This window comes from Dermacentor albipictus, chromosome 7 (genome assembly GCF_038994185.2).
Source record: "Dermacentor albipictus isolate Rhodes 1998 colony chromosome 7, USDA_Dalb.pri_finalv2, whole genome shotgun sequence".
Taxonomy (NCBI): domain Eukaryota; kingdom Metazoa; phylum Arthropoda; class Arachnida; order Ixodida; family Ixodidae; genus Dermacentor; species Dermacentor albipictus.
In genome coordinates, this window is record NC_091827.1 from 100,232,190 (window position 1) to 100,256,825 (window position 24,636).

At 47.7% G+C, this 24,636-nt stretch overlaps 1 protein-coding gene and 1 long non-coding RNA gene across 3 annotated transcripts in view; one reads left to right on the top strand and one right to left on the bottom strand.

The window, feature by feature from the left end:
• Positions 1 to 24,636, bottom strand: part of LOC139048103 (uncharacterized) — a 159,267-nt gene that overhangs the window by 108,403 nt on the left and 26,228 nt on the right. The gene's annotated exons all lie outside the window — the stretch shown is intronic.
• LOC135917228 (uncharacterized) overlaps positions 12,355 to 24,636 on the top strand; it is a 107,718-nt gene continuing 95,436 nt past the window's right edge. For both annotated transcript variants that reach the window (XM_070522544.1, XM_065450763.2), the window contains exon 1: positions 12,355 to 13,233. In XM_070522544.1, the coding sequence (XP_070378645.1) occupies positions 12,399 to 13,233 (835 nt within the window). In that variant the 5' untranslated portion in view covers positions 12,355 to 12,398. The remainder of the gene's footprint in view (positions 13,234 to 24,636) is intronic.

A 24,636-nucleotide genomic window follows, 5' to 3' on the forward strand; every position in this document is an offset into this window, starting at 1 on the left:
TTCTAAGAATGCAGTGATTAGCATCGGATAGATTGCATCTCCTCTTGACTTCTTGCTTGATAGGTAACTTCGTGGGTTTCTTGTCGAAATCCAAGGTAGCTGTGGAATCTTTGTACATATTCCCGCATTTCTCCTGTACTCCTTGATTACGTAATGCCTCTTTGACTGCTGGTATCTCTACTTAATCAAATGCCTTTCATAATTGACGAAAGCCATTCAGTGAGGTTGATCGTGCTCCTCAGATTTCTCCGCTACCCGATTGATGACAGGGATGTTATCCATTGTGGAGTATCCCTTCCTGAAGCCAGTCTCTTCTCTTGGTTGGTGAAAGTCAACTGTTGCCCTGAGTCTATTGGAAATTATATTGGTGAATATTTGGTACAATGCGGAAAGAGACCTAATGGGCCCCTAATTCTTCGATTACTTACCGTTTCCCTTCTCATGGATTAGTTTAATGTTGGCTTTCTTTCAGCTCCTTGATACACTTAAAGATGAGAGGCATTGCCTGTAAAGGGCCTCAAGCTCTTTAAGCATGATATCTCCTGCATCTTTCATTAAATCGGCTTTTAGACTATATTCTCCTGCCGCTCTCTTCCGGGTCGTGTGTAAGGCATACGCGAGTCATGTAGTGGAAGGCCTTTCCAAATTCATGGCTAGTTATAGAAGGACCCTCTGTATCTTGTTCACCAGCACTTCGAATGAAGGTAGCGCGACTGCTCTGGGTATTGTACAGCTCGGTACACAATTCTGCGGCTGATTTTTCTGTATCAACTAAATTACTGATGAGATTACCCTGCCTACATTCCGTGCATGGGTCTTAACTTGCCGTATGGCAAATTTCCTTCTGACTGATTTCATGCTGCGGCCATCTTTTACTGCTTCGTCAATCTCTCCCACGTTATAACATCCCTTAGGTTCTTCTTGTTGGTCGCTTTTCACAGTTCAGTGAATTCTAACTGACCTTCTGAGTTGATACTTTAATGCTTTGTCACTGCTTTTTTAGGCTATTTGTTACTTGGAAGAGCGTATTTACCGGTTGCCTTGCTGTCTTACTTCCCACTTCAATTTCTGCTTTTGGAATCGGCCTAGTTTCCGTTTCATTCATTAGTTCTATGTTATCTTCTCTTGTAGGTATGCAGGTATTCTGTAAATCAATAAAGTAAATAAACCTTCCAGTTCTAAACCTGTGTACTTGTTTGCGAGCCCAAGCCAGAATACGTCTGTTTTTACCCTTACTTTGTTCAGGTTGGTCAGTTTTTTCTTGACTTATTTTACTTTCTCTCTTCAAGTAGGAAGGAATCCTATACCTCGCTAACCTACGGTCACTGCCCTTTACCCTACCTGAGATTTCTAAATCTTGCACCATGCTGGGATCGGCAAAGAGTAGGAAATCTATTTCACTTCTTGTTTCACCATTACCGCTTTTCCAGGTCCACTTTCTGTTACTGCGTTTCTTGAAGAACGCATTCAGCATTGGGATTCTATTCTTTTCCGTGAATTCTAACAACATCTCTCCTCTAGTGTTCCTCGAGTCGATGCCGTCGTTGCTAATTGCTTGCTGCCCAGCCTGCTTTCTCACCATTTCTACATTGAAGTCCGCCATGTCTACAGCATACTGAGTTTGCACCTTTCTCATTGCTGATTCAACATCTTGGTCAAACTAATCTACTTCATCATCTTCATCATGACTGGGAGTTAGAGAATTCGTTTGTACTATCTTTATTCTATGTTCTTATTCAGCTTGATTACCACTGCTACCCTCTCATTAATGCTGCAGAATTCACAATGTCGCCTGCTATGTCATTATGCATTCAAAATCCTACCCCTTGTTTTCTCTTACCTGTAAGACCTTTGTATCAGAAGACGTGGCCGTTAGTCAGCACTGTATAAGCCTCATCAGTTCTTCTAACCTCACTAAGGCCAACAATATCCCAGGCATTGCCTGATAGTTCTTCAAAGAACCCTGCTATACTAGCCTCCCTCCAGCGGGTCCGCGTTTTAGATGTTGCCACGTTCACTTTCCGGTGGTGACCTGGGCGAATCCAGCGATTTTTAACATTTTCTGCCGCGTCGCATGTCTGAACACCATGTTGTTGGTCAGGTATACTACGCTGCAAGTGTGGAATGAGGGCCCCAGGACTCATGCAGGAAGTGTAGTGGCCGAATTCTGTACCAGGGAGGAGCATTCCTCTTCTGGTGAGGGAGTGTCTTTGTTGAAGTTTAGTGTGCCTTTATGATTTGTTAGCACGCGGACTAGTCTATGATAGCCTGTCTGGCTCCCGGCAAGTATCTTTTTGCCGGTGTCAGGCACCACTTCCACCTGAAACTGTAGTCGGCTGCAGGGGGATTCGAACTTACGACATTCAGATTAGACGCCCACGTTTCTACTTCTGCTCTACACGACCACGAATATGCAAGAATACCGCTGTGAAGAAACTGAAACTCAGTAGCTGAGATCAGGCTTTCCAAGGTAACCCTGAGAAACGACGGCTGGAGATAAAACTAGCGGCATGCCTCAGTTTATTGGGTGATACCTCTAATATTTCACAGGGAATTGACGATAGGAAGAGTGTCTGCTTCGGGTGGTCTAAGTTTGCGCATGAGTTCATTGTAGTTGCGAGAAACATGGAAGTAGGATAAATGCCAGCTGAGTTATGAAAGAATGATTCATTAATTAAGCAGATGCGTCCCAAACAATGAAAACAATAGTGCCTGCAATGATGTTGCGAAAATGTGGTAGCACTCTAGAGTGCTTCACTGTATACAGAATACTAAACTCTTTCTCGATGAAAGCAAACAAGCTGTCCCTATCACAATTACGGATAATTGCTGTATGAAAGCTTCTAAAGTGGATGTCGAGGCTTGTATGTGTCTGGTGAAATCTCTAAGCCTACCGCAGAGGATTGCAAGACGTGGCGTTTCTCTGCACTACACGAGTTCCCGCATTCAGTTCTTGGCCGCAGCTGCCGCTTTCTGTTAACGTACAGTGCACAAAAACATTTCTTTGCTGTGTATTAGGCGCAGATAAAATAACCACAGATCATTAAACTTTCAAGTGCGCGACTACGGCGCCTTCTATGTTGGTTTTCAACATGAACTGGCGTATATGCCTCGGCAAATAAATCAATCAATAAAATGTACTTTAATTAGTAGCGAGTAGCAACCACATTTCTTGATCGTAGGTAAATAAATTGCACTGTGAGCTGCTCTCTATATATAGACACGGGTACTTATTTATCGTTTTCTGGTGACCGTTTTTCGCTGACTAAGAACTGCTTCAAAAATATCACTCGGCGCAAGTCGCGCCTTCAAGTTCTTGAACTTTCATGAGTGTTGTCGCCGATTCTATTGGACTCGAGGACCACCACTTGAGAGACCAGCGCTCTGATGCACAAAGTGACATCAGGTGACTTTGCCACAGCTTTTTGGCTGGGTGATTGAAGCCTTGAATGTAGGTTTGTAGATAAACTGTTTATTTCCCAAGGCCGCAATTCAGTTGCCTTCTTCTATAGCAATGTTTGCTGCTCGGTGCCGCAATGCCGGGCGTACTCTACGGAGCCGCGGCGTTTTCGCACGTACCTAAAACAAAGCGGCCACGAGATCACTGGCGGATAATATAACTGAAAAGAAACATGATGGGCGTCAGAGTCGAGCGAGCGATACACACATCACTTTCATCGTGCTGGCTTGACATGACATCAGTGAAATACCCCGCACGTAGATGCATGCCACTTGCTTGCGCGCATATGGAGGCAGCACTGATTCAAGAAACAAAAATATAGGCGGTTCAAGTTCTTGGTATTATAATAGACCGTTGACCAATCATAATCCCGCGATAATTCTGCAGAAGTGGCAAGCCAAACTTCCCGCCACGATTGTTCTGAACAGTACTGTCATTGCGACAAAAGTGCCTACAGCTACTTTTATGAAAGATCATGCAAACTGAATAGCCCCTATGAGAGCATCAGGTTGCTCGCTCGCTAAAATCTTTTGCTGCCCTAAATTCCACAATAGAATGTATGTGCTAGGCTGTTTCGAAGCGAAGACGCCCCACATACAACGCTTAAAACATAAACATTCGTACTTAAGCGTACCTCAACCACGGGAGATGCCTAACACTTGACAACCGGTATCGCGTGATGTCGCTTTCTAGGACAATAAGACAAGGAGAGATTGCAGCAAATGGCACCACAGTGTGTACTCGAGTCCAATAAATTATGCTTTTGTCGCGGCCCCAAAGGACGTAGACTTACCCCCATATGCAGAAAAGCAACTTAAGTCGAAGCATATGCTTGACTTGATTTAGATGACGCCTGGCGTTAACGTGCCCAAAGACGCTCACTGCGTTTCCTTCGGCGCGTTCCCGATAGGCGTCACTCGGATCAAGTCAAGCACGGGCTTCAACTTAAGTTGCATTTCTGAATACGGGGGTTAGACGAGTAACATGGGTTGTGCACACACTCTCAACAAAAGATCTTAGCGAAAAAACTCATATCTAAGTGATTAAATCAAACATAGAGTTCAAAGGAGCATGTGGTCAGAGAGAAATACGAATTTCATCAATGCAGAAAAGTTTAAATAAAGCGCAAATAAAACGTCCAAGATTGCCAGAAAATTCCCAGGAAAGGCTCGCCCAAGTATCGATCGCATGACAATCCATAAGATATCCTGTCTCACGAAACTGCGTGCGTCACCCGAATAGTGGTCACCCGAGTAATGCATAAAGAGTAGGTGGACTCGAAACATAGATCACATTTTGGTCACTGACAACTGCTTTCACCGCTACCGTTGGGCTTGGCTGCAACGTTTTAATTTTTTTTTTCTACACCCAACTTCACCCAATGAAAAATTTGTTTCGGACTCGCAGCTTTGCCATTGTTTCGCACTGCGCATTGACTAGAAGATTAGCATAGTCATGTTTTTGAACGAATGGCGTCAAAACAACCACTGCCAACAATATCGAGAAAAAATAAATGTAAGACAATTTGGCAGCTTTAGGCAAAATGCCAATCTTTCCCTTACGTCGTTGTCGTGCCTATTTAACGTATAAGCGCGAGCTACGGGTTTACAAAGATTTTGACGACGTTTTGAGTGTGCCTGTAATTGCCTTTTCAATCTTGGTGCCAATATTGAACTTTCAACGGCGCAACTGCCTTTTTCTGTGTTTTGACATAGCGTTGATGTGTTTACAATGCTATCACCCGCGAGGCACTTGGCTGAAGGCCAACCGAGTACAACGGCGCGACAAAACCCGCCGTTGTTGTTTAGCGGCTCTGGTGTTGGACTGCGAATCACGAGGTCACGGGGTGGAATCCCTGCCACGGCGGCCGCATGTTAACAGGGGCGAAATGGGAAAACGCCTGTGTACTTAAATTTAGGTGCACGGTAAAGAATCCGAGGTGGTCGAAAATTATCCCGAAGTCCGCTACTACGGCGTGCCTCATATTCAGCTTGTGGTTTTGGCACGCAAAACCCCACATTTTTGTTTGCGACCAACCCTCTGCCGCCGATAAGAACGTCGCTGTTAGGAGGGCCTCAAATGTTCTACACGCTGATACATTTGAATATGACTTGGCGTCCCTGTGCTCTCACTTCATGTACTTAGCCTACACCATCGAGAAAGTTTATTGCCCGTGCACAACTATATGACATGGAATTCGGGGCGCATTTTGGACGTTCATATAATATCTCACAACGTCCCCAGTAAACAGGGTGCAGACAGAGTTAGTTCGAAACTTCAATCTATCTCGCACAAAAATTCCAGGTTTTCGGTACTGAACTTTCAAAGATTCTGATCGGTGAGCATTCTTGAATTCCACAGTGCGTGGGCTCATCGACCATTCCAAAATGGAAATATGTGCCCCTAGCTTCGGTTAATGGTAAGCGTTTCTTTACAGCACACACTCAATTCTAATAGAGATTCCTATCATTTTTCAGTCATTATTTTCTGCTCCGTGCAGAACATCATAGCTTTCCCTCTTTCCTATAATACTAAAACCTTATTTTAGTAATGGTCATCTTCAGTAAACACTATTTCAGCAACCATTGATGAATACGTGCTTAGAGTGTGCGTGCGGCCTTCCGAAACGAAAGGGAAAAAAAAGATGTGTGACTGGCTTTTTATGGTCTTTCGACAAAATTGAACTTTGGTATTGCCCTATTAGATATTTATTAACTGAAGTGCGGTCTGTTCTTGTGCCAAAAATATTTTTTTTTTTGCAAGAACCCCGACTCTATTGAGCATGATCTTTTCCTGCAGTGGTTCTAAATGCCATATCAACCTCGACAAGCCCTGAGCAGGAGTCAGGGTTACTGTCAAATTTATTCTTCTGACAATCTCTTTCCCAGTATTTAAGCGGAGCAGTCATGCCATTAGGATAAGCTTTCATTCATTCAATCACAAACTTGTTTGGAAGTTTCCCTTATCCAGCTTGGTCTGTCACTAAGGTAACCAATCGTTCTCTCCCATTGGGCATCAGCCACAGAAACGCATGCATTGGCGTTTTATACCTTTCTGCGTCACGCCAATGCACTGCAATTGTAAATTTGCACGAGGCTTTGCACTGCGTATTAACACGTGTACTTATTTATCCTTTTCTCGGGGAGTGCATTTCACCCGCCAACAACTTAGCGTGCCTGCATGATCTATAGCTTACTCGAAGGCTCTCGTGCATTCTATAGGTTGTGCCTGTTGTCAGCGAACCTTGTGTAACCTAATTATATGCCCGACACGAATTGTCAGTTATTTTCTGGAAGGCACGCGGGCACCGGTGATTACACTGGACCTTTCGATGAGTCATTGTTAACCCTTTTCGCGGAGCATTTAGAACTAGACAAACCAGATGGCGCTTTCGGCGTCGTGCCGCACGTCGCCTCAGCTACAGCACACGAATACGAAACCATTACCGCCTCCAACTTACTTCTGTGGGATCAGCTGTCGGAAATGCAGCTGTGTTTTCGCTGAAGCACCGTGCTCCAGTCATGCCGCATTGAATCATGTAGATTGAAGACGTGTGCAAAGAAGTTGGCTTCAATGATGGTGACTAGCATATTAAAGAATGGCATGAATCTGTGTAGACATGTTCGCGGACCGTTGCTGCAACGTGTTGCAGTGTTGCGTACGTATTGTCGGCACTTCGAGGTGTGCGGCTTTCTTCGAGGATACAGAAATTTGGTCGTCCACCAGCGTTGTATCGCTAAGCTTAAAAAAGGACAACGTCGGCAAGAGTGAGTACCACTCGTTAAACAATGACAAAGGGAGTAGCACCACTTCCTGTCATATAAGGCGTTTCGCGCACAGTACCTACGCAAATCGACCCCAATTGTCACAGAATCTTAACGCCTACTCTATCGCCAACGTGGCAATATGTGAAGGGACGCCCACCTGAATATATGTGCACCATATACGCGCAATAAATGACGGACTTCACCGTTAGCGCACGAATGGTCGAAGCTGAATATTTCGTTACGGCCGTCAAGAGTAAACGAGTTGCTAGCGATAAGACATATTTGCTACAAAATATTACAATTTACAAAACAGCTACCTTTCAAGCCTTGCGCGCCGCAAGAACAAATATATCGGAACTAAGCACGCCCGTGAGTCGGTATGAACAAATAACCTGATAGTGACCACCCACACCAAGGGAACTTACAGAGTCAGAAATGTGACAAGCCGCTGCTTCAAAATATTTGTCAAATAAAGAAGGAAGAGCAAAACGCACTAATCCCAAATTCAATGCATGAGCGTAAAGTTTGGAAAGCTTGGAATATATAGGCTCACTTTTAAGATAAGCACCATATACGCTGCTCCCGCTGTTTGGACCAAACTTAATCAGCTACCAAAGCGCGTGTGATTGTTCTCTGTACCTGTGGCCAAAGCTTCGTGTCGTCCACCCAGTCGCCGTCTACGATACGATACGCCCCGAAACAGAAGTTTGCTAAGCCGCACCGGCGTCATACACACCCATTATAAACGCGGAGGCAACGTGGCAGTTGGGACAAGCAATGGACACGTCCCACGTGATCAAACATGGCAGCGCCCACGGGATCGCCGCGAGAAGGGTCAATAATATACGACGCGCTTGACTCGCAGATCAAATTTTTGCCAGTCACCGACTGTGTTCGCTACTGTCGTTGTGCTTTGAGTATAGCGTGCTTTTTCTGGGCACATGTTCGCCCAATAAGAGTTACTTGCATTTTCGCTACTATGATCTTCACAGCCACTACAACGTGGTATGTGGAGGACGTGCTTTGCGTTCATGTACCGGACGCCCCCGGAAAGCCGACAAACAAGTCCGAACAGCGACAAGGTCGACGTCGGATTTCGTGAGAACATTCAGAGGTGGGGCGATGGGAGAGAACTTCTTGACAAAGCACCAATAGCAGGCACATAGACCAAGAAACCTGCGCACTGACTTCTTGTCGACCGCCTGTGCATCAAGAACCAGTAAAGAATGGACAGGCGGCACTACAACGTTCAACAACGCTACGTGGAATGCCAGCTCGGTGACCTTCTTTAGGTGCAGGCGAGAAACATTGGCGATGCTATTTCGGAACCTACAAGAGCATCCGACGTTTTGGTGCGCTGGACTATGAGGTTGGACTAGACGGCATTACGCAATCAGCCACGTCGCTCGTGAGGTGATGTACTCTATGTTGTACACCCAAGTCCTTAAATTAAATTATGGGGTTTTACGTACTAAAACCCCTTTCTGATTATGAGGCACGCCGTAGTAGGGGACTCCGGAAATTGTGACCACCTAGGGCTCTTTAACGTGCACCTAAATCTCAGTACAAGTTCGCATTTCGCCCCCATCGAAATGCAGCCGCCGTGGCCGGGATTCGATCCCGCGACCTCGTGCTAAGCAGCCTAAGACCATAGCCTCTATGCAACCACGGCGGGTCCCCAAGTCCTTCTACCAGCGCTAACAAACTCGGGCAATTTTTTCGCTTGATTGTTTGTCATTTTCTTTACTACGTGTGCTTTAATTGTTCCTCTTGCGTTTGTAACATCGGGACGAGAGAGAGAGAGAGAGAATAACTTTAGTGAAAATGCCTGCAGAGTCGGTTAGGCTCCCTCCACGCAGGGAGGACTAGCTTTTACCGCGACGTGGCCACTACGTCAGTCTCGTGCATTGTGCTCCTCGAGGTCTTGGTTCCTTGCTACTTCCGCGGATCCAAGAGGGCCGCCGCCTTCTTCCTGGGGGTGCTTCCCCCCTTCTCCTTGGTTTCGCGCGGTCGCTGCCTCTCTAGATCTGCCGAGACCTGCTGGAGGGCCTTCAGTTGTGTCTCTTGGTCATAGCTCATCGTTGCAGCCTCTAGCTGCGGCGGGATCGTCGTCTTCTCGCTGGCTTCTCGTGGATTTATACTACAGTCCCAAAGGATGTGGGCCGCGGCGGCTCTCCCCTTTGCGCACAGTCTACACAGGTCACTCGCGTACACGCCCGGACAAACGTGCTTAGCTAGCACCGGGGTGAGCAGGGACCCCGTCTGTAATTGCCTGTATAACACTGCCTCCTTCAGGGTAAGCCCCGGGTGAGGTGGTGGCATAGTCTGTCTGTTAAGTCTGTACCACTTCACTATTTCGTTGAAGGTGGTCATCTTGTCCTTGGCACTGCACCGCGACCAACACTCCGAGTCGGCCGTGATTGCAGCTGCGCGGTTGGTTAGTCCTCGCGCGGCCGAGTTGGCCGTCTCCTTGTGGTTCACGTTCCCGCGTTCCGACACGTCACTGCCCATGTCGGCCGGAAACCACTTTATCACCATAGCGCTGTTGCGTCCGATGTCTTCGGCCTTGCACAGTATGCACGCAGCCTCACTATACCCTACCCTTGGCGTAGTTCTTCACTGCCGTTCTAGAGTCACATAACACTGTAGTGCATCCGGGGTCGGATGCACTACATCGGGACGATGCTACTTATGAGGGAGACCATTTGGGGATATCTTGACACGTGTACCTATTTATCTTTTTGTCGGGGCCTGCATTTCACCTGCTAACAAAACTTAGTTATCGCTCAGCGCAAGACGCGCTTCCATCATTTATACCCTATTCGAAGGTTATCGTTGTTTGCATCAGTTGAGTTTGTTGTCACCGAACCTTGTGTAATCCCATTGTATGCGCGAGGCGAATTGTGTTGAACTTTCTGGCAAGCATGCGCGAACCAGTGATTGTGCTGGAACCTTCCACGAGTCATGTAAAAAAAGGCGATGCGTTTGTCAGGCAGATAACATTTCGATTATCACGGGCTGCTGTGCTCGCTGCTATCGTTTGGATGTTTTGGTTTTCCGGGTGCAGGGTCGCCCCATAATGAGTTAGTTCGCGCAACTGTATTCCCCACTGTCACTACAATCGTACAGTATTTTAAGTGTGTTGGCACACAGCTCTTAAAGTTCACTCACACTAGGCCGACCCGACGCCGATTTCGGTTAGCCGACTGTCGGCGACAGTGTTTTGTACCTTCGTGTCGGCGCCTCTGTCACGCTGTACTGACGCCGACAACCTGCCGACGGTCGGCGGACAGCTCGGCGTCGGTACAGTGTGACCGAGGCTCTGACAAGAATGTAAAAACACTGTCGCCGACAGTCGGCTAACCGGAATCGGTGCCGGGTCGGCCTAGTGTGAGTGAGCCTTTAGGCACCCGTTTCGGTTGCGAACGTCGGCGTCTCTTGTAACCGAGCGAACGAGCACAGCGAAGGATGAGAGCGAACACGGCACGCAGCTGGGAGCAAAAAAGTCCCAGTTTCGCTCGAGATAGCAAATTAGTACACAGCTGCACTAAGTAAGGATAGTAGTTTCATCGTACGCATAAAGTTGTCAACATAGGCATACTAACTAGATTAGCAAGCGTGCTGTTACGCGCGTTCAAGTAAACACATCTCACTCGATGGATCCGGAAACTCGCTGTCAAAATGCTGGAGTGAGTAGGCGCGGCGGCAGCAGCGAGCGAATTGACCTTCGTACTGCCTTTCGTAGCAAGGCGAACTAAGCGGCGAAAACACAGCCTGCGGCGGACTCTGTAACCGTCCCACACGGCTTTCGTGATACAGCGGACCGAGCGGCCTCGCGCGTAGCCGACAGCGCCGCCCCGTGCAGCACGCCTCCTCCCCGGCTACCCACGGCGGACCTTGCCCCGTACCCCCGATAGCTTTCAAGATACAGCAGTCCGGGCGGGCACTTGAGACACCCAGAGGAGAATTCGACCCCCCCCCCCCTCTCTACCCTTCCTAGAGAGCCTTGCGCGCAACGGAAGACGGCGCGCTTCCTCCCCGTTTTCCTCCTTTTAGTGCGCAAGATTGGCGCAAGATTGGGCTCTGCTCGTCGGTTCACCGTCGCACGATTTCACTCGTACATACAAAACAAGGCGCGCAGCGATTTCATGGCCCTTGGAGTTTATGCAGTAGCTCACAGCGACGGCGACGGCAGAAATGCGCTTGGAGTGTCGATTTATTTGCTATCGCAATACAATGCGGCGAGAGCGAAGATGCACGAGCAGAAAGCGGGAGGAGGGTGCAATGGAACCATGAGGTGGAAAGTGGGGGAGCGTGTGGCGAAAGGGTTCGGATGTAAGCGGAGTGCCGGCGGCAACCAGGCATGCGGCCCGCGCGAGAACGAAGCGTTGGCGTCAGTTTCTGACCCACTGCGCATGCGCTACTTCGCCGGTGGCGCCACCGCCACGGCTAGAGAATGCGCTCAGCGCGAGTCACGCGCTCCCATGTTTATGTTTTGTTTCTGGACAGGTAGGTAGGTCGTAAACTTTATTGAATGTTCCTGGGCAAGGGGGGGGGGAGCGATGCAACCACTACCGCTGCTGCTAAACGAGCTGCCCGAACAGAGGCTCAGCGCCTCCGCAGAGTGCACACTGTCGTTCAGAATTGTTTGCCAGAATATATCGCGAATATACCCAACAAGCGGCGATCAAGATTTACATCAGTATCGTAATCGTCGGTGAAATTTTCTTTTTCATTATTTACAATTTACTTTGCTTTATTTTTCAAATCCTTCTTTGACAAATTCTTTTCCCTGTGCGCACTTCATTGTCATAACTTGAATTTTAAATTGATCGGCAATTTCAGCTAATGAAGTCGAGGATCCGACGCAAGCCCGTTTGGTCGGGACGAAGCATGAAGCAATAAAACGACAGACACCGACCAAAAGAAATATGCTGAGAATGAACAAATCTTTAAGACGTTTCGGCTTCGCTACTGAAGCCTTGTTCACAAAGGGTGGAAGGAAAGTTCATGTAAGCTTATGTATTCTTCAGCACATGACGTAAGCAGCGCGTGTACGATATTTCAGCTAATGATCAACATAACAGCTACAGAAACCTACTTGGCCTTCGCCAGGCCTCTGTAGTGGGTAAATATCAGCGTTAGGGAGCAAGAAGAAGAAGCCTGCAGAAATGGACCAGCTTGCAGAGTCTACCGACGACACTAAAGGCTCTTTGTTGTCCAAAAGGTCAGCGCCGAAGGAACCGAAGAAACCGAAGCAAGATAAGGAGGAAGCGGCGCAAAACCCCGATAAATCGAAGAACCCCCTAAACCAGCCAGCATCATATGCCACGGCAGAATATCCGCCCACTAAGGAAAAGCGGCTCATGAGAAAACGCCGAAGCACCCTGAAACGCCGTAAGTCTCTGTCCCGCAGAGCGCTCACTAACTCGGGAGAGGATGTCGCGCCTTCTTCCGTGCGTTCGAGTTCCCCAAATCTGTCCAAAGGTTCAAAGAAACGTCGTGGCTCCCGGAAAGTCAAGCACAAGCCACCTTTGCCTGCGGAGGAACGTCAAGGAAGCTCGCACGGAAGACGCGCCACAAAAGCCACTCGTAGAACTTCTAAAAAAGCCGAAAAGGAAGCTTCTCCGCTTTTAGAGGGAGACCAAGGGGTGTCACGTGCACGAGGCCAAGTACTAAAGGCAAGTCTGCTGGAAAGCAGTGATCAGGATCAACCAGACACTACAAAACGTGTAGAAGTTGCATCAGCACCACAGGACTGCATTAAACAGAAAATAATTTGTCAGGGCAAGGGTGTGCCGCCGTCGATACTGCCAGCTCCCGACAAGAGCGTATCAAGTGACGAGTGCATTCGGAAGCCAACATACCTGAAACAAACACAGAAGGATTCAACCTCTACTGGAGCTCGGTTGCCTTGGGCGCGGATGCAGCAGCAGGACGCCAATACGGGACAAGGGATACTGCAGCCAGCCCACACCGATAGACCTGAGGTTGATGACGCGCCAGGTAAGCGCATATTTGTAAACAAAACCGTGGTATTTTCCTTTTTGACCAAAACAATGGTTTATTTCTACTAATTCTTTTTATTTTGTAGGGAGTATATAGAAAACTGATGTGCTGGCAGGAGCTGCTGCTTTCCCGTAAAATGAAACCGGACCAGAGCCCTTTCGCGCGTAGCTAGAAATCAGGGCTGGCATAACGCACCAGAGTAGTTGCTTGGTCTGGCTGCTGAAACTTTCTTGATGCAACGTTGGTGAAACTTTGGTGAAAAAAACAATGGTAAGAAACAATGATAGTCGTCCTTTCGCACGACTGTCATTGTTTCTTGCCACCCAGTGATTACGGCCGGCCAATTCCTGCTGCTAGTGTAGTCTAAGCGGTTATCCAACCATGACGAAAAGCATGAAATATTAACGTTGAAATAACACCGTTAAATAACGCAAGCCAAACTTTTAAATGTTCATCATAGCAGCAAGATTTCATTCAGACATTGCGCCAGTACCTTCTAGTTTGGTGTTTTATGAGCGGTAAGAAGAGCGTTTACGTCCGTTTGTGTATTTAAAATCAGAAACTCATATGTAAAGTCTATAAGTTTATTGCGTCGGTCAAATGAAAAACATTTAGCCTCGTTTCTTGTATTTCGCCAAGGCCGCAATGCACCATTTTGACCCATAAAGGCCAATGCAACGGAATTTTCAACCGTGTAAAACGCCCAGTTTCAGATAAATTATACATACAATAGCCGCTATGGAAATCCTACACCTAGAAGCAAGAGTGGATGCTTCAGGAAACGTTCGCAAAAATCGATGTGTGGCATACCGTAACTAACAAATATGCAGCCATCATCCCTCGGTGGAACTGACGTATTTAGACCAAAGACTACCAGGGCCCCTGTCGTCTGCTTGCCTAGCTTGAACCATTCCTCTGCATCAACGAAGAGGTCCCGCACGTCTGCTAGCCACATAGTATACTCTGCTAGCTTCTTCATGGGCTGTGCTGACACCGTTCGGCGCCCTAATTGTTCATTTTACTGCATTCTTCTCCGAGTCAGTGTCTGGTTGTATGAGTTCGACGAGCAGAGCATCTATGCGTTCCATCTCTGCACGGTGAAGAAGAGCGCATTGTGCTCACCAACCTAATGTCATGAACGTAGTGCCGCATTTAACATTAGCTTACTTACACCGAGCCGACTGGGCATGCAACTATCGCCACCTGTAGTAAAGGATGGTAAGTAGCTGAGGCTCAACGCAAATGCGTAAGCTCACGGTCCGTAATGTTTTGCCTGTTTCGCCATAGACAGACATGTTCACAAGAGCGGACAATACCATAGAGTCTATCATCATAATGAAAAGATTTATTGGTCTCTATTTACAGGCTCTTTGGTGGCAGTTCGTCAGGGTCTTGGGCACTCTTGAGTGCGTTTAGCAGGCGTGCGACCCTTTGTCCAGGGCTCCAACGGCCTCAGCTGCACCGCATGCTCACTGCAGGAGACCCATTTGGTTCTCGCAGTAGTCGCTGGCCAGCAATATTATTCACTGCTCCGCCCTTGAATTTATTGTTCTCTGAACTGCTGTTATAAGCTGCAGCGTTCCCGTGTGGTCTGATACACGCACAAGGTGCGCTTTTGACAGCTTTCGTGGCAGTCAGCTGCGTATCTGGTGGGGCACATTTTACTGAGTGGGTCTAAGTTGGGGAGGGTTCCTGTCTAAAGCTGTCTCCAATCAGTGGCCTCCAGCTTCGTGAGCTATTTATGTTGGAGAGGATATCGTATCCTTGCTCCCGTGTATGGGGAGGATATCGTATCCTTGTTCGCGTGTAGTGTGCCAATAAAGCCGAGTATTAATTCGGAACAGACGTTGGACTTTCGAGCGTGGATTCTTTGGGTTCTCGGATTGTATACCCTCGAGCTATCCTCTCCACCTTTTCGTTGCCCGCTATTCTTGCCAGTGGTCGAATAGACTGTCGCACACCAAAAAGCTAATATGAACAACTGAACCACATTTCCGATTTCGGGTGCGCGCACTTTGAACATTGGCTAGTACGTAACTTATGTAACAGCGTGAAACATAAGGAAAAGATGATAGAGACCGAGTGAGTAAAGGCGCTGACTTCCAGCTGTTTATTCTACTTTCGATGCTATGCATATGTATGTATACGTAGCGCCTACAGGAAAGAAAGAAAAGAGAGGGCAAGGAAAAGAACAATCAGCAGAGTGCACAAGGCAATATCGCGAAACGCCTAACCACCAACCATTTAAAAACTTTAGCTCTTTTTGGGACAATCTAAGTGATGGCATGCTTACACACCTCTCTCCTGCATGAGCTATATTGACCACTACCATATTGTCTCTGACGCACTGATTATTGTGTCGAGAAATAATCCCGCTCTTTTTGAACTCAAACACGCAATATAACTACTATTCTTCGCATAGCTATGTACTAATTTGATATTGCAGTTGATGCTTCACCTTTTGGGCGAAACAGCGACTTTGTGCTTCTACTGCTCAACCGCGCGCTGTATTGGTGTGGAATCCTATTTTTATTTAGTAAACTAGATAGGAAGAAAAGCCATCTTTAACTACCCTTCTTTGAAGCTGTCATTTGTGCAACGTGCAATTTCATAAAGTACACGCAAGACGTTTTGTGAAATGAGAAAATGTTTATTTTCCTCTGTAAAAATGTCTGTTCTCGGCTTTTTTGTGCGTTGTTCCATTGTTGTGGCCCCATTGTTGTACCTCACGAAGCTCCGCCAGATGGCATCACCTAAAAGATGTAACTTAGAAGCATGTGTCATTTTGACCTTGTAGGAAAACTGCGTGTAGAGGTGGAACGTGCGAAAGTAGTATACGGGGGACATTACGAACAAAGGTGATTCGATTTTGCCAACATGGCGTAGAATGCACCTGACGCATCCCAAACAAAATCATACATTAAATATGACGAAGAAATCTGATTTCCAAGGACTCCCCCATTGCCTGGCCCTATTTGCTGCTGTTTAAAAGCACAAGTACAAGGGCGACTGCGCTCTTTCGACAAATCTTATCCGACACAAATTGGCCTCAGCCGACGCGATAGCATGCCACTTATATATAGGAGGCCTGAACGCAGGCTCCCAACCAGACCATACCAGACGCTCGCAGAATGCTTTCTTCGCGTACTCGATGTAAATCATCATCATCAGCCTGGTTACGCCCACTGCAGGGCAAAGGCCTCTCCCATATTTCTCCAACAACCCCGGTCATGTACTAATTGTGGCCACGCCGTCCCTGCAAACTTCTTAATCTCATCCGCCCACCTAACTTTCTGCCGCCCCCTGCTACGCTTCCCTTCCCTTGGGATCCAGTCCGTAACCCTTAATGACCATCGGTTATCTTCCCTCCTCATTACATGTCCTGCCCATGGCCATTTCTTTTTCTTGATTTCAACTAAGATGTCATTAACTGGCGTTCGTTCCCTGACCCAATCTGCTCTTTTCTTATCTCTTAACGTTACACCTATCATTCTTCTTTCCATAGCTCGTTGCGTCGTCCTCAATTTGAGTAGAGCTCTTTTCGTAAGCCTCCAGGTTTCTGCCCCGTAGGTGAGTACTGGTAAAACACAGCTATTATATACTTTTCTCTTAAGGGATAATGGCAACCTGCTGTTCATGATCTGAGAATGCCTGCCAAACGCACCCAAGCCCATTCTTATTCTCCTGATTATTTCCGTCTCATGATCCGGATCCGCCGTCACTACCTGCCCCAAGTAGGTGTATTCCCTTACGACTTCCAGTGCCTCGCTGCCTATTGTAAATTGCTGTTCTCTTCCGAGACTGTTAAGCATTACTTTAGTTTTCTGCAGATTAATTTTTAGACCCACTCTTCTGCTTTGCCTCTCCAGGTCAGTGAGCATGCATTGCAATTGGTCCCCTGAGTTACTAAGCAAGGCAATATCATCAGCGAATCGCAAGTTACTAAGGTACTCTCCATTAACTTTTATCCCCAATTCTTTCCAATCCAGGTCTCTGAATACCTCCTGTAAACATGCTGTGAATAGCATTGGAGAGATCGTATCCCCCTGCCTGACGCCTTTATTTATTGGGATTTTGTTGCTTGCTTTATGGAGGACTACGGTGGCTGTGGAGCCGCTATAGATATCTTTCAGTATTTTTACATTCGGCTCGTCTACACCCTGATTCCGTAATGCCTCCATGACTGCTGAGGTTTCGACAGAATCAAACGCTTTCTCGTAATCAATGAAAGCTATATATAAGGGTTGGAGCTATATATAAGGGTTGGCTACATATGTAAATGCTTGGCTGCAAAAGCCGTTTTCATTTACTGGGAAGAAGGTATTTAGCGTTACAAGTTTCGGGTTTTTGAGCTCCTCAGCATTACCTATTGCGCGTTCTGCCGGCGCAAACAACAAACTGCTGTGTTATCACGCCTGACAATCGCTTGTTGCGTTTGCGACCAACGTGAATACCGAAAGAAAGTAAATGTCCTTTTTTAGTGTGGCGAGGAGAAAGCGTAACAAAATTGTCCCCGTAATATTCAATCAACGCAAAACTCATAGAAAGCGTGAAAAACATGTCCGAGTAAGATTCTGTACATGTCAGACAGCTGCGCCGCAATGGCCGAGATGTTTTTCGCTAACTGCGTCAGAACGCTCGCAGCGGCCAGTGTCCCTAAGCTTAAATTGCTTGAAATTCAGCACTTGCTGTAAAAGGAAATTTACCACTTTCCGTGGAGGGCGCTTCGAGCAGCGGCGGCGAGCATACGTGTCTACACCAAGCTCCGCAATTTCCCGGCTTTTTTTTTTTTACAGGAAGGTGCCCTATAGGCGAATAGTCTTCTGACGAGTGGGTGCATGAGGTCTTACCGAACCCGTGGACACCATCTATGACTCGATACCACTGGGAATTCTCGCGTGAAAGGTCTTGGTTTGCAGAACCACGCTGACGGCGTGGCTAAGCCTAACAATCTAGCACCGCAGCTGCCGGAAAACCTGATTCCGCCGCCGCGCTCGACGTGCAGTGCGTGATGGAAGGTGTATCATCTCGGAAAAGGAGAAGGCCAACGATTACAGGGCAGTCGTCCGGGTACCGAGCCCAAGAGAAACGCCGATGGGAACTCCACCGAGGTTTAACCCGAGGGACGACAGTGCTAATGATGCTGCCGCGCCGAAACACCAACATTAAGTTAAACCACGTCTGCCCAAGCTACGAAGACGAGCCTCGCTGCTAAGGATCGCCAAAATCACCAATCGACTAACAAAGGTGCCACCATGGCAACTATTGGACTCTATACTCAAGGCAGTAACGCTGCCAGACCAACCGCCCTCCTCCAAAGACAACGTGAAAGTTCATCCCACGAACACTTTTACGCCAAGCGCCGCGGATTCTTAATGTGCGTCGACTTACTTCAAACTCACGTCGATCTCATTCGACGGTCGCAATATCGACGTTCACGTCTACGTACCACCACACGACGTTGCGCTATGGGGCATTATGTTCCACGCATTCGATAAGTTCACCGATGAAGAGATCCTGCAGGACCTTCAAGCAAGCAATCCTAGCCTTCCCATCGTCGGGGAAAGAATGGGCAGAACTAGACATGAAAAGTGAGCGTGATCAGAACACCGCGTTCACCGGAGGCATGCTACCCCGCTGTAATTTCTACAACGGAGTCGACATTCACCTTTACCCTTTCTGCAACTGAGTAGAGGCATGTTACAACTGCCGCAAAGTGGAGCACCATACCGACGTATGCCCCCTACCCAAGCACGACCACTGCACCCGTTATGGCGACAATAGCCCTCCCCCTTAGCCACAAACCGAGTCCAAGTGCCAGGCACGTTGCATCTTGTGCAACGGGCTGCACACCACCAACCACTCGAACTGTAAATGCCGCTTTATAAAGAAGAAGATAACTTTTACCAACATCACGAAGCAAGCCCAGGGATCAACTGACCTGGACATCTAAGAACACTATGACTCAACAGAGCTCAGTCCGCCAAGGCACTAGCGGCAGCTCCCATAGCCGCTCAAGCTGCTGCGACCGATATACCTCCTCCTCACCGTTGGCTCACAGGGGGCGACGGAGGGGCCCAGCAACGCTGAGCCAGTAGGTCCCCATACCCCACCCGGCGCTTAAGACTTCGCTCGAAATCTCGCTCAAATCAAAGGTCTCCCTCGTACTCGACGATATTCACCACGACGGAGCGGTCTTGGTCGTCCAGCAGAGTTCCATCCAGAGAGGCGGCCTTCCACCAACCTTTCAAGAAGCTGGCCTGAGAGCAAGGACACCCTGCCTCCATCATGGCGTCATCATAGGCCAGTTCACAGGTGAGGGTGTTGCCAAAGACAACTCTTCCCTTAAAGACCAAATATCTACCTGGCGTTCCCAGATTAGAAAAAAAAACCGCCTACATTCAAAGCCACGAGACAAACTTGACAGGGCACTTTCCTCTAACCAGCACTGAGGAACACCTCCCACACCTATGCAAACACAAGCATACTTTTCCCCTTCAACAATCAACACGGCGTCGGCGCCAGTGACGGCAACATCACCACAACCTGAGCAGAACGCCGGCAAGCAGAAGGCGGCCACATACAATGCATCCCTTCATGACCAAGCTGACATTATCACAGCCACTATTGCGGTGGTGACTGTAGCTATATATCCAGTCTGGACAAGATTAGACGCCAAATTCGATGCTCTCCTTAATGCGATGCAACAGGCAATTATGGATCCAAACAACTTGTTTGCCACACTATAAAGCTTTACTGAGGCCATGCTAGCCTATTGCGGTGTGCAGCTGGCCAAGAAACTCACCCCTTCAGCAAGTAGTGCAGTCATTTCAAAGCCGCCCCCCACACAAATGACAACGTAACCCATCATGGCTCCCCGCCACTTAAAGTTAACAATTGGCTGAGGAACTGCAGCGGATACCGCAAGAAAAGAATTGAACTGCAGCAAATTATTTAGCATATTCAAAATAATACCCAGTGACAAGATAACGTCCCCGACGTCATAACTCTACAAGAAACGAATAGCCGCGTTAGACTCCCAAGTTAAAAATATTATATCCAATTAGGCTCGCAACACCCCCGGCACGACCTTCCTGATACATAAAGATGTGACAGCCCTGCAGCAGAAAATTGAGAGCACCAGAATTCAACACACGCTCATTGAAGTTCTACCCAAGAGGAGACAACAAACTATTCATACTAAACATATACACTTCACCCAAAGAAAGTGGAGCAGATTTCCGACACTTCTTTTGAAAATCATCTGCACTGGCCAAAGATGCACAAATTCTCATCACAGGAGTTTTCAACTCTAAACACCCAGGCTGGGGTTATCACAAATCAGCCCCAAAGCCCGTCCGGTTATGAGAAGCCATCCAGGACTCACTACCCATTTTGGAAGACCCAGAACAAGAGACAACGTGAGTCGGAAACAGAGTTGGCACGGATACCTCACCGGTCCTGACGCTTTGCGAAAACCTATCGGGCGCTCGATGGGAAAACATGGGCCTCTCAGCAGGCAGCGATCACTGCATCCTCTCCGCCAGCATTGAAACATCCACCAACAAAAGAAAGAAGACCACTACGCGAATTACGGAGTGGAAAAATTTCCGAGAAATGCACCGAGAAGCCGCACCCAACGCCATATCTGACATAAACGAATAGGTGGAGTCGATGAAGCACGGCGTGACCACCGCAAGCACGCAATAAAATATTGTTGGAAGTAAGCGCAGTGTTTGTCGTCTCTCGCAGTCCTTGTCCTTCGCGCTGAACGTCGTTTTTCCATGAATTACCAACCCAAACAACCACGCTAGCAGCATGCGGTTCTTGCGGTCAGCGTGTCTGGCGCTGTGTCAGGAAGACCTTTATTCGTTTACTTCGACGCGGCCCATGTATAACGACGTGCGAAATGTTCCAAAGATGATCTACCACTGCAAATGACGGCTTCAGATATCGCTCTTGAATACATCTGACGTTTGCTTTTCGTGCGGCATCGTAATGTACTGATAGTCATCCCGAGAAAGCGTTCGGCAAGCAGACCTTGCTCGGGTAAGTGAAAAAAAAATGGCTGTGGCTTAGGTAAGGTTAAGCCCAGGATGCGAAGCATACTAGCCTTTATTTTAGTTGTTGAACCACTGTTTAGCCTGGTGAACTGCTGTTGCTTGGCTATATTTGGTTCGGCTAGACGAAGAAACAACTCATGCATTACTTCTTCGCCTTCAAGAGTGGAACGCGACAGCGTTCCCGTCGACCCGCCAAGGGGTGTAAGACAATGGGCTACAGGGCAGCGACTACGCGCCCCGCATTGGACGCGGTGAGCGTCGAGCAAAGCAGCGTTCGGCGCGGCAACGAAATGTGCGCCTGAGCAAGAGACGCACGCCTTAGAAACAGCGCGTTTCTAAGGCAACACCGCATTCACTAGAGGCGCTTTTGTACCGCTTTGAAGCGTTGTACTCGTGGCTCAGTGGTAGCGTCTCCGTCCCACACTCCGGAGACCCTGGTTCGATTCCCACCCAGCCCGTCTTGCAAGAGTTGAGCCAAAGCCACTTCTCCTCTGTCGTGACGTCACGGTGTCACGTGATTTCATGGTCACCGCCGCGCCTGAGGAGCTGGGTTGAGCCCTCGTAATATGCTTCGCATAAAAAATTAAATTATGGGGTATTACGTCTCACTACCACTTTCTGATTATGAGGCACGCCGTAGTGGAGGACTCCGGAAATTTCTACCACCTGCGGTTCTTTAACGTGCACCTAAATTTATGTACACGGGTGTTTTCACATTTCACCCTCATCGAAATGCGGCCGCCGTGGCCGGGATTCGACCGCGCGACTTCGTGCTCAGCAACACAACACGATAGCCACTGAGCATCCACGGCGGGTTCGAGTAAGTGACTGTACTCGCCAAATGCCGTCTGTGCAGATTCAAGTGGAGCTTACATGTTTTGTGCGCGTTCACTGGTACGCATCCCACTTGCCTGCTGCGGCATAGAGAAACATACCTACGTAAAGAGCGGACACTCGAGCCATTTCGCGGCCGGGCAAGTAAGGGTCTGACCACTCGCCAGGCGGCGTATTGATATGCGCTTCCACTTCACCTCAAAGGTACATGGCTTATCATACGTCTTTGGTGTTACGTTCACGCATCCAGTTTCCATAGAGACGTTGCTGCTGTGCCAGTGATATGAAGGTTGAGCCCACCCCACCGCGCTTTTCCACGCGTCACCTTGCTCGCGCGGTAAGGTGTTTTCTTTTCTGACCAGAGATAGTTTTGCTTTTTTTCCGTTAAGAACATTGTTGTCAAGACGTTTGTTATGCTAGGTGAGCGTATGTTGTACGTTAAATATAATATCTGAACCGTGGCATTCGTTTACCATGGAGCCACCCGTTTGCTTTTGCACGAATGTTTTCCGGAAGAGCATGTGCATTGCTTCAATGCGTAATTTTCCAAAAGTCCCACGCAAGACCTCCCGTTTAAAGCACAGAATTTGTTATCTCTGGCTCAACCGTGCCATTACACGAACGTTTCATATGGCACGACTCGAGCAGTCTAATGCGCATTTGGGATCGTTTTTTAAGGATGTTTACCTCATTGCAAATGCACGCTGCGTGCAGCTGACTCGGTTCGCAAGTGCCACTTTTGCTTGACGCGCTGCTTGTCATAGATCAAACATTCCTTATGTAGTTTGTGTCCGTCTGCGTCTGTCTTTATCAAGTGTACAATCCACTATATTATCCTGCCCAATTCCCTATATAAACAAGAAAAAATGAGGTTTCTGTGTATGGAACCACTGCTTCCTATTGTGTGCAACTGAGATAAACGGCTCAGAAACAGCAAACGAATTGCAATAAAGAGATCTCTGATCGCATTATTTCTTTCACTCTGCACGAGCTCACTCCGCCTTGCTGGTTCTTCGAGAAGCTTGGCGATTTTTCCAGCGAGAAGGTTACGATTGGCGAGTTTATTACGTCTATTTGTACGGCATGCTTACAAATGAAATATTAAAGCTTTTGCGCCCCACAAGGCACAACGAAGTTGAACATTTTCGCAGCCAAAGGTAAGCCAGAATCAAAAGCATTACTATCGAAACTGAAATCAAAACAAATCTAAACCATGCGTCTACGATTTCAGAAAACAAAATTAGCAGTCTCACCACCCGCTCGGGGCAATGGCGGCAATGCAGTAGCTGGCCCGCAGGGCGCTACGGAAGTGTCCGCTCTTTACGAATATATTTCTTTAAGGCTGCGGCGCGGTGGTACACGCGTGCACCCTAAAAGCTGGGACACAGAAGATGTGTTCTGCCCTTTTCTGCCCAGCGTTCTGTGATACACAACCATCGCTCGTGTTCGAGTATGTGTTCCAGCACAAGAAGCCCACACAGCGCGTCGGCATTCTTTCAGCAGTTCAAATCACGTGCGCAATGAAAAAGCACGTCGAGAGAAACGTCCATCAACTTGTAGATATTGAGCAAGTGATGCGAAACTCGGAGATCAGCCGTCGTGTACACTTCTGGGACTTTCACCATGTCCATTTCGCTACTACTTACCATCAGTGGCACGCGTTGTCTGTTTAGGCGCTTTTTGGAGGATTCTAATGTGGAAATAAGCATTTGCCATTTATGCGTCAGTGCCAAAATTACTTTGATAGTATATTGACAAGTGCACTTGTTTATCCGTTTCACGGGTACTGCATTTCACCCGCTACTAACTTAATGTTATCGCTCAGCGCAAGACGCGCCTGTATGATTTGGAACTTACTCGAAGGTTTGTCGTTGATTCTATCTATTGTGCCTGTGCCACCGAACCTTCTGCAACCTTATCATCTGCGCCACGCCGAATGCGTAGTGTTTTCTGGAAGGCACGCACGCACGAGCGATTACTGCGGAAGCTTAGAGGAGTCATCTACAGCAGCCGACGTGCTTGACCCGCAGAACAACTTTCGACAATCGCCGACTGGGCTCACCGCTATCATTGTGCTTCCAGTGTCACTTGATTTTGGGGGCGCAGGTCTGCCGAAAAAAGGCTTGTTTTGTGATTTACAGTTTTACTACTGTGTTCTTCCCTGTCACTACAACGGGACAATGTGCTCTGCGTTTATAGCCAATTTATCCGAAACGAAATTTTGTTGCAGTTGGCTTTAATGCGCTCAGGTTAACTGTATCCCTGATAACATCTTTTATTCGCATCCCAATGTATCGTACTCACGCAAAATATCCTACTACTACTACTAATAATAATAATTATTATTATTATTGTTGTTGCTAGAAGAGTACAATTATTAGAATTATTCCGTAATAAAGATCCGGCATTAGCAATAGCACTCCGCCGAGCGTGCGTTTTGAATGACTGCCCCTTAACGCCAATGAATCACAAGACGACTTTCGGGAACTAGCCTTACTGATTC